Raw genomic sequence first — 11,227 nt, 5'->3', positions numbered from 1 at the left:
GGAGGATCCCCTCCTCCTGGTCCTCCAGGAGTGTTATGATGCGGAGGTGAATGATATGGCGGAGTATAATCAACATAATGAGAATCATCTTCGTCACATTCTTTACTGACTATCTGCCCGTCCGAGTTCGCATCCCCAGCTCCATAGTTTCCTACAAGAGAATAATGTCAGAAATAAATATTAAAGCCTCGCAACATACCATCTAGTATGAATCATATGATCTCGATAATATCATCTTATATGTGTATACTTGTTATTTTCTTTTGCTTGTCCACGGATGCATCTGAGACATGATATAAGTGCATTGTATGTGCCATATAAGCAATATGAAAGAACATTAATAAGAGATAACAAGATTGCTTGAATATATATCTGCATGTATATCTAGACATATATAAGCATACATATGTTTATATAGATGCACTCTATCGTACCTTGTGACTTGAAGATGATCAACAGTAGAAGAAGGGAGACAACGGAAGCAAGTCTCATTTCACTTGTTGTGAAGTTAGAAGATGGCACGCACATGTATATATATATGTGTGTGTGTATACACATAAATATATATGCACATATATGTGTATATATTGCGATTTGATCAATGTAGGTCCTCTTCATATACGAGATTCGTTGGAAAGATTCCTCGTTTTTCCATTTTTTGGAAACTGATTGTAACATTTCGTCTCTGAATGGATGGAGAGAGAGAAAGAGAGAGAGAGAGAGAGAGAGAGAGACTTGAGTCTGAATGTATGGAATGAATGATATATAATACAAACATTTGATGCCACGAAATCCGATCCTCACATTAATGTAATTGCTCGAAACTTGAACCCTGTAGACAACCTCTGTGTCATTTTCCAGGAGATCCCTAAACGCTTTAGCATTTCTGGAAAATATTCGCCGAGCAATTTATATTGGTCGAGAAAAAGGGTGTTGTATTCTAATGGACGCATAGAATATTATAAATGCGCGGAATAAAAAGAAATGTGTTCGATTGCAAACTATATTGATATTGGTTACAGAAGAATATATCACGAGTAAATTGAAAGTTAATTATATGATATGACACGTTGTAAACAATAACAAAATTTGTCATTTGATTAACTACTTTTGAATACTGAATTTCCTTGAAAAACACATCAGCCAGCACTTGAGTGATGCTTTGCCATTTCAGAATTTTACCAGTTAAAAATGCAAGTCAGAAATGGTAAAAGCAACCGAATGGATTGCCGATGGATGCCAAAGGCAAAAGATGAAATTAAATTTTAAATTAAAAGATTAAGAAAAGAGTTTGATACTATAAACCTAATATCAAGAGGTCTTGGGTTTATTCTCAAAGTGAAATTCTCTAATCTGCTCTTTATTTATCCTTTCTCTATCCCCTTCTATGCCCATGAACTCAATTTCTAACAGAAAAAAAATAAATATATATATATATATATATAGCTGGGGGGAAACTGTTATTCTCATCCATTGTCATTTTAGCATAGCTAAGAACATCTAAGATCGATGTTTAGCTATTAATAATTATTATGATTCAGGAAAGCAACTAAAGATGTCCGCAACGTGGAGCGCTCCTAGCGTACGTAAGGGAACAATCTTTTTAAAGATCGGTCAAAGGAGATCATGGAGGCGAAATTTTCCGTACTTACAGGAACAAGGATGCTGTGAAATCGAGCGTTTGGTGGTATAGAGACATTTTTGGTGGCATGACACAGATGCCTCGGTGGAATGATGGCGTTGTCATATGGATCAGGCCTCAGTGGAATAGCGGGCGAGGAGTATGCAGTCCTTGATGATGGATGTTTAGCGAATCGAGCAGAGGAAACATCGATTTGTCTCGTATGGAAGTGGGGGCATTGGAGTAGCAACTGTACGACGAAATGGAGGCTCCAGTAGAACAACATTGGAACGGGTCCAACCTAGCTGGAACAGCGCTGCGGGTGTTATGGTATGGAGGACGGTCACGCGGCAGGGGCATAATCCATATCATCATAGGGACCTCTGCAGTGCCCTCTTCAGTCGATATGATCAAATATAGATGGGCATTAGCTGCATAACATTCTGCTAAATACTTGGACGGACAAATTAAGACAAATCATTACCTTGGGCTGGACTGTCGGGCCTGGCAACACGTACATGTCCATGCTCGGCCATTTGAAAGAATGCCTTGCAGCCTCATATCCAAGCCTAGCTACTTAGATGATGTACCGGTTCCTGAAAGAAAATAAGTTAAAAAAGAAACCCGGGGAGAAGTGGCCCCTATCACGGGACTAATCCTAACTAGCGCCCGCTCGAGATATGCATTACGTATGTAAAACTTTACTCGAGTAATGTGATAGATCTTCGTTCACCGAAAAAACAAATGTAATAGGGCTTCATTTTAGCCAAAACAAATTGAGAAAATTTTGGATGGGTCATCATGTCATTTCTATTGTTTTGACATGTTGATTGGAAAAAAAATAGGGTGGTCATCATCGGTGCATGTGGGCTCACATGTTCTCTATATGTTAGGTCAAATTTAATGAGCCTCAAAAGTGATTTTTCACAGACATGAATTAGTTCAATGCTTTTTTTTTCTTTAAACAGTGTCTATTGGGTTTTCGGATATCACATTGTATACCAAAAAGAAAAAGGAATAATTCGTGGGGTAGTGAAGGATTGTATTGGGACCATCCTTGTCTTATATGAGATTTATCCTAAACTAATATCAGATTTTTTCGTGTTCAGTTTCACTCAATAAATTGAAGGTATTTTATGATTATGATTATATATATATATATATATATATATGTGTGTGTAGAAAATTGTTTACCCGCTCGAGGTTCAACTAATATTTTCCAGAAAGTATGCAAAATTTGTGGGCAATTAATTTGACTATTTCATAATATATGCATACTTAATATATAGGGTTGACGAAAGCCTTAAGGCTAATAGTACTGATCAATTTTCAAGTGTTCATCACTCAATCATCATAGAATAACATGAAACAAATTAAAGGGAGACAAGAGGTTGTCGATTACAAGGGAAGTCATGAATCCAGTAAATTAATAGAAGAAAAAAATTAACAGACATAAAAGTTGCATAGACATGAATCAGACCCAATTTCTTTGGGTTTTAGGCTGGATTGATTATGGCTGCTGCAGTACATAACTCTTTCTCGAGAAAAAGATAATGTGATAATTTTTATCCAACCCTATAGCTTAGCTAGTTTTACTATTTACAGAAATTTACCTAACCCCCTAGAAAACAGGAGCATTTTAGGCAATGCTGTTCCGAACTCTTCTGTTTGTCCTCCTCCTTATTGTCCCCTGAAAACCCTAATAAACTTGCCAACTTTTTCCTAACATATCTCCTAGGTTTACTCATCTCATGATCAATTGTGTACTGGAGGTTTCCGCTTTGCCGGAGAATAGTCCATCCCTGCAATGTCTATGATGTCAGGATAGTGCTCGTGCTTGGGAGCAGTTGTCGACGACTTTACGGAGAAGCCCTCCTTTGTATTGCCTTTGGAAGTAGCACCAGCTTCATTTCCGTCAACATTCTTGCCCTTGGAAGTAGCAGCTTTGTTTCCCTCCGAGCGAGAGGGCACTGGAAGTTCATCAATGTAAACATTAGCCTTTCGGTTCGTAGTCATAGTAGTGGTGGTGGTAGTGGTTGCTGTGGTGAGAAGTTTTCTACTCTCTCCTGCATCAATAAATATGGACAGGCTAAGAAGGTATAAATCAAAATAGATATGAATAACTACATAAAAGAAATGCGGTATATCTTCCATCACTATAAACTCATACCTTTCGCTCTATGTCTATCTTGATATCGCACCGAATCAGGAAGCTCTCCAGGTATTAATTCGCTGCTATCCATAGACTTGTCCGGGACCTTTGGCAATCGAATCCCTTCACACACACACATTAATATAGTGAAAAAATACGAGATTCGTTAGATTTGATTATCTTCATTCACTAAAAGGGCAAAGAAGATGGAAGGAAGAAAGGAAAGGAATTGGAGTATATGTATATACCTTGAGCTTGAGGAACAAGGAGAAGAGGCAGCGGCAACACAAGGATAGCTAGGAGAAAATGCTTCATGGTTTTCTCAAATGAATTGATCTGGTAGCTATGATTGAGTGAGAAAGTGAGATATCTCAGATGTAGGAGAGATTGTGCAATGGTGAGTGATTGGTAGGACGAATGAAAAAGAGACCCTCTTTGGATTTATATATATGTGCATTGGCTCTCTTTAGAGGCCCACCACAACTTTGATTATAAATTTTTTTGTTTCAATCTGAACTTTAATTATTGTCATAAGGTTATTTTTCTATCATTTTCTGTCCATCTCTCTCTCTCTCTCACCCCCAGAATAAAATTAGCCACCTAATCATTCGATGAGAAATACCGTTTTTGATATGTTAATTAACACAGGAGATTAATTTGCTACTCTTGAATTCGACTTTTCTTCGGATTGCCGAGGAAAACATATGGACCAAAATAACTGGTGACAGATAATAATATCGATATATACATACATGAATCTGATAACCATCCATGTGAATGTTTTGAAGGAGTCGATCAACAGTTTTCCTAGCAGTATGGCTTCTTAGTTATAACCATATAAAACTGCATGAAATGGCAGCTTATCATGACATGGCTTTATTGCATTTCCATTTCCTGGTAAGAACATATATATAACATATAGCATAGCTTGAACACGCATATTCTTAATTACCATTTCACCTGAATATATATAGCCGTATATATATATTCCATGTATATTTCTTCTCTCCATATTGGCCTTAGCTAGCAGTAGAACAACCAATGGCGTGCACATAGCCATAGAGATGCAAACCAAGAGGGGTTTTCACCAGAAAAGTATGGTACTTTTCTGCGTGCATTTACGATACAGTTTTTGACAGTTAACAACTCATCATTAATTAGAAAGATCTACCTGTTATTCGAGCATAGAACATGCAATAGACAGCACCGGATCCACATTTGAAAACTTGTTAGGAAAAATCCACAGGGCTTACTTGAGATTCGGGCCCATCCGCAACCCAAAAGCTTAAGCCAATGGGTTGCTAGACCATTATCTCTTATAAACCTATGGATTTCCTCTCAATTTTTCCATGTGGGATTACTTCCATCACCCGCCCTCATCATTCTCCATATAGGAGAGAAACCGACCCAACAATTCCCCCCATTCTCGACTATATGGAGGACTTCGAGCCGGCCTTTTTACTTCCGGACTCGGATACCAATTGTTAGGTCACGGCCCAACAATTCCCCCCCATTCTGGACTATATGGAGGACTTCGAGCCGGACTTTTTACTTCCGAACTCGGATACCAATTGTTAGGCCATTCACTAGCCACGAGTTCCACACTCGGGCCTTGGCGCGGTGTGGGTTTCCACGCATAGCGTGTGCACTTCTCCAGGATCGTTACCTTAGGCTCTGATACCACTGTTGGGAAAAAGTCCATGGGCTTACTTGAGACTCGGGCCCATCCGCAACCCAAAAGCTTAAGCCAATGGGTTGCTAGACCATTATCTCTTATAAACCTATGGATTTCCTCTCAATTTTTCCATGTGAGATTACTTCCATCACCCGCCCTCATCATTCTCCATATAGGAGAGAAACCGACCCAACAAAACTCTTATACATCAAGGGGCCCATATAGAGGATTTTTTTGAGGGGAAGAAGGAACAAGATTTTAGATCTGCCTACTTTCTTCTCACATTTCCTTACGGTCTCTACCTCATGGCTTCCATGTTCGAAAAAACCAACATAGAGAAACTTAACTGCACTGTCTCAATTTGTTTCATGCAAATGAGAGACAGGTCCTCTCATCTCAACCCTCGGATTGAGACAAGAGCCCACCATCTAAAAAAATGTTTTGTATTTTTTTTTCTAGTGAGATTATGAGATATTTTCAATCTATATCAGCTGAAATATATTTGTATTCTGATATCAATTATTTAATTATAATCGCAAAGTACTTCTAATGAGTTATGAATCATTTCACTACAAATAGATTTACCCTACGAGAGCTCAGTTTACCACTGAATTATGCGATTTCTGTATCAAATTATGGATGATAATTTCTTTGTCAGTTCTTTCGTTGGCTTTCTAGCAAGTTTGTCGACCAATCCCCATTTACATCTGGTTTTGTTTGTTTGTTTCTTTTTTTTAATTGTTCAATCAAATCAAAATGCAACATGCCATTTCGGGTGTGTTCTATCAGACCACATTGCATGGATGTAGTGGGAGCTGTCGTCTAATAATGCCATCTCAGTCAGAAGCTGAGGCAGCTAGGGAAAGATATGGGACACCTTCAAGAAAATGTTAACTATATATATAGCTCGATCAAACTTCAAACCCAGAAAATAAAAAGGTAAAATTACCTTGCTATATTGGTTTGAATGGTAAAAGAATTTTCTTCAATAATTTAAGATTATATGGTACATGAGATAAAATGTCCCGTATGTTGATCATTCCATGGCCCCATGCATCATATACCTGAGGCAATTATAATATAATAGTTAATTATATAGTGAATATATTCCAACTATATTTATCAAATGATTGCGTAATATTGTTTCCTCAAAGCAGTAGTAAAACCAAATAGGGATGGATTTAGGGGGCGCGGGGACAATCGTCCCCTTGGACTCGAGAAAAATTACGAAATTTCTATTAGAATGTGTCGAGTTTCTCAATTTTTAATGAAATTATCATATTTTACCCCCCTTAACTTTACGATATAGAATTCCTTTGAATTTCACCTCCCTGAACAAAATTCCTAGATCTACCCTCGGTTGCAAGGCTATATGTGTAGGTATATACCTACAGACAGTACTTCACAATCAATCTAGACCCATGTACGCAGTTATATAAGACTTGGTCTTTTCATACATGAAATCACCAATCATAGGTCGGTGATGCTATATGTATCCATTTGTGGTGTTAAATTTCTAAGCTTGTTAATGAGATAAATCTTTCGATCTCTATTATAAACAATTTTCACAGAATTAGCAACGAAGAGAACCCTACTTCTAAGGGCTTCAATTTTTAGGTATATGTATTTCTTTATTTTTTCGGTAGAATATATTTGTTAAATTATCAAATACATACATATATCTAAACAGAAAATATAACGATATATAACGATCTGCGAATTGAATGAGAATAACAAACTTCATATATATAACTTACAAGTACCGGAACACAACCGCAAGAGATCATATTCACAATTTAATGCCATGTTCTGCGAAATAAATATATTTTTGCTTAATAGCAACTTCTGTATATATGTCATGCAAACTATATATTATATAATTTATATATAGATGTGACATAAATTCTATGAAGTGTCGTAAGAATTGAATTCACTCTCTCTCTCTCTCTCTAACCTTGCAACTTATCAACTTGCACATTGATCCCCGACACTTGTCTCTGGTATGGTATGTAACATGATTGGTATGGTGCAGAAGCAGATGAGGCATTTATTTTGGAGGTGGGGATTAGAGAGAGAGAGAAGGAACTAAAGAGATCAATTGATATATACATTCGATCCGATGGGTCCGAATAAGATATCGTTACTCATGCAACACGCATCACCCTTCGGGATCGAACAATGCTATACTGCCAAGCGAAGCATATGGTCCAGAGTCCAACTGATTAATTAAGGGTGTGATACCCAAAAAAAAAAATTGTGGTTGAATGCGATCTTAAATATGGTGCGCATAGGGTCGAATTTGTATATCCAAAGTTTGTCTGATGCCAAATTCTCATTTGCCTATAGCAAATTTGGAAGTTCTCGAGTTATATATCGCACACAAGGGCCGGAAGTGTGGGGCCATGGCCATGTGTTAAAGGGGCAATGTGATTTAATGCGACGGTGACATACACGAAAGGGTGAAAGCCACCGTCTCTGGTGTGGGCTTCGCCCATTGCCCAGAGGCCGATGTAGCGGTTTTCGACCTTAATTGCTCCCGTAGAGCTATAGATCCACGTGACGTGGAGGTCTATATCCTAGTCGAGACCCACGTGATATTCCTTACGGGTCAATTCACGTAACCGATTAAACATAACGTTGAATGTCTTAATTAGAAAATGTCATCACGTCTAACAATAAATGGATCATGAGGACTATATCTTTCTCATGGACCGCCCACTCGGACTTGGACGTTGGACCAGCCGAGGCATGTCCGAGTAGAGCAGAGGCATACCGTTTCAAATTCATGGGTTGCCAAGTTTGATTAGCCACGTGGCTAAAGTGCCACCTCACGAGGCGCGTTGGCTCTTTAGCCAGCAGCAGTACATCGAGTGGACTCACCGTGTCGGATCATAGTTGACTTCCCAGTGCTTCTCCAAGGTCTGTTTTATCAGAAATAATCATGGATCATATAGCTTCCCTGAAGTCATGATAAAAGCACCGCTTGAAATATACTTTATCTGAGCTGAATCATAATTTGGTCCAAGGTTCTATCAAATCATCCTTATAAGTCCCGGAATGAATGCCGGGTCTTATTTGACGAATGAATAATTTTTTTAACTATGCTTTATTTTAATTTTATTTATTTTCAATTCAATAATATATAATTATTACTTTTTATTTTTTTTTAATTTTTTTTTATTTTAACGACCATTCAATTTAATTCAATTTTTAATATTAAATTTTTTTAATTATTCATTACTACTTTCATAATTCAACAATACAATCATTATTTTTTTTCATGATTCAATAACATAATCATTACAATCCCTAATAAATATAATTATTTATAATTGAAATGAAGTGAAGTTCCCAAACAAAGCCTGAAGTCCCCTATTCTCTTTTCTCCCCTGTGCCCGCCCTCCACCCCCGGCGTGTCTGGAGCCATTGTCCTCAGAATCGAGTTATTAGACCCTTCCTCTCTCTCCCGATGGTCTTGGTTGCCTCGATAGCTCTCTCTCTTCCCTCCCTCTCTTCTCATATCCTCAAAAGCACGGCTCTGTAAAGCTGTAGGAGCGGTGTTCGTTGGTGACTTGTCGTAGCGACGCTCGTTGAGCCATCCTCTAGGTCATTTCTAGGGCGGCGTCTTGGTCATCACAGCCGGAATTTGTATGTCACCTGCCGTCTCCAGCCCGCCGTTGTCTATCCATCTCCGCCATCACAGTGAGCTTTTCGGCTTGGGACCTAATCTTCTCCAAGTCGCAAATCTAAGTCGAGGACGGTGAAGAGGACACCCCAGAGGTTGCTGCGGCCCCCTCCCTCTCCTCTTTGCCCCAGCAAGGTGTTTTGTGGCGGTGGTTTTCCCTTCTCCTTCGGTGAACCCTGCCCTCTCCTTCTCTAGCCAACCCTTTAGTGGAGAGTGATGATGGTTGGCTTGCTCCTTGTGGCAACAAAGGAAAACGGCTCCCTCGATTGATGGCAGATCTGACTAGCATTTTGACCCGACAATTAGTCTAGACCCAAATTGAGCCCCAACTCGACTGACGGTCCCAACCTGATTGCCCTCCAACTCTCATCTTGGGCCCTCGTCCTCACCTCGGTGGTGACTTCTTGTCTACGGCAACTCTGCCCCTCTTCATAGATGACACCCCCCCATCCACGATTATGATCACTATTTCAGTAATCCCCCATGCCAATCGAAGGTCTGAACTAATCAAAAAGTTTGGATTCTTTGATTTGAACATTTGTCTGAATAGTTTGATTGTCGCTAGTTTGAACCGATCTAGGAATCATCGATGCTTTGCTTTGAGTATTGTGATTTCACAATCTGTCTGATTGGGTTAATCATCGCTGGTTTGAGTCGATTTAGGATTTCTTGCCGCTTTGATTTGATTGTCTCGGGATTTGACTTTTGACTGTGATCTGTGAAGGATTCTTGCTCCGAGTACTGGTTCAAGACCCATCTTACCTCTATTTCTTTGTCTCACATAGTAGTACCTCTGTATGGATTGCATCTAGCTCCACTTTTCAGCATCAACTGGGTCCATATATAGTTTAGTTGTAAGAGGTTAGAAATATATATACAACAACTAGAAAGATATATGTAACTGTATCTGTATTATCACTTTGTAGTTTTTCCTTTGCAGTGATCTGACGAATCTACTGTATTTTTTTTACCCTTTATAATCTACTATTGAACATTTTACTCGGCACTCGTTTTTATCATTAATGGACATTTATTGATTCGTTGAGAAAAAAAAAATCCTAATAAGTAGCCTAAGTTTAGGACCACTCTGAAACCTATGTTTGCGTAGATGGCACGACTATCGAAATTTAAAGCTGAAATTGACCATATTGCAAGTCAGCGTAAATTTTGACATGATTCATGCAATTAAAGCAAATTTGTCTCAAATTATAATTAAGAGAATTTATTTATCTCTTTATGAATTGGATGTCCAAGAAGTGGTTCCTGTGGATATACTCGATCCATTATATAAGTAACATATTTGGAGCCGAAGAGGTCCTAATTACCACCATGCAAAAAGAAATGACACTATTATCCGATCATCGAAGAGGATTATTTCGTGCGTGTACTTGCTAGTAAATGCAGTATGGTATAGGGCCGGACATCATAAATATGTCGGATGAATGCCCATTGAATGCCACCAATTGTTGGAAAACCAAATCGAAGTAGGATACATGCATCAATTAATTGTTTTATGCGATGTGGCTCTCTTCCTTTCCCCATATAGCATGCATCGCGCTATTCTCAAATGTTTTGCAATAAACTTGTACATCAGCAGATATGATACAGGCAGAACGTACGGATGCAAAAGAACCACTCAGAGCTTATCTGATATCGATAAGATATATCATATATGTAGACACATATATATATATAGCGCTCATGAAAGAGATGCATTATTCGTTATAAATGAATAGGTCATCAAAAAGAAGGGAATGGTGTGTGTTGCGCGCGAGTTGTTGGATCGTTCCTTTGGGGCCAGAATTTTCCAGTCCCCTTATGTGTGTACCAGTAACGACACATGAACATGAACCACAGAACCAGTTACACTAGTGTCTCACCACACCCCATTGATGACAGTTTATGTTGTTCTTTGATATCCAGCACATGACCGAAGAATTCGCAGACAATTTAAATGCAGAAGTGAAGGTTGGCCTATCAAATTTTCTTGCCAAAAGAACAAATATATATTTTTTTTTGAAAGGTCCAATTTTGCGGTATTTGATTCTTGTTTTCCCCCCTACAAGGGTGGTTTTTCTTTTTTAATTTAAGGAT

The 11,227-nt window shown here is 38.5% G+C and overlaps 1 protein-coding gene across 1 annotated transcript; it reads right to left on the bottom strand.

Moving 5' to 3' along the window:
* Window positions 1–3,047: 3,047 nt before the first annotated feature.
* Window positions 3,048–4,186, bottom strand: LOC116199050. Its single transcript, XM_031529339.1, has 3 exons — window positions 4,022–4,186; window positions 3,792–3,896; window positions 3,048–3,687 (listed from the first exon to the last, which is right to left on the bottom strand). Exons 1-3 carry the CDS (start codon window positions 4,086–4,088, stop codon window positions 3,377–3,379), a joined length of 483 nt encoding a protein of 160 aa, XP_031385199.1. The 5' UTR covers window positions 4,089–4,186; the 3' UTR covers window positions 3,048–3,376.
* Between the last annotated feature and the right edge of the window lie 7,041 nt (window positions 4,187–11,227).

This window comes from Punica granatum, chromosome 3 (assembly GCF_007655135.1).
Source record: "Punica granatum isolate Tunisia-2019 chromosome 3, ASM765513v2, whole genome shotgun sequence".
Classification (NCBI taxonomy): Eukaryota; Viridiplantae; Streptophyta; class Magnoliopsida; order Myrtales; family Lythraceae; genus Punica; species Punica granatum.
Note: the sequence above shows the minus strand (reverse complement) of the source record. Positions and strands in the feature narration are given on the sequence as shown.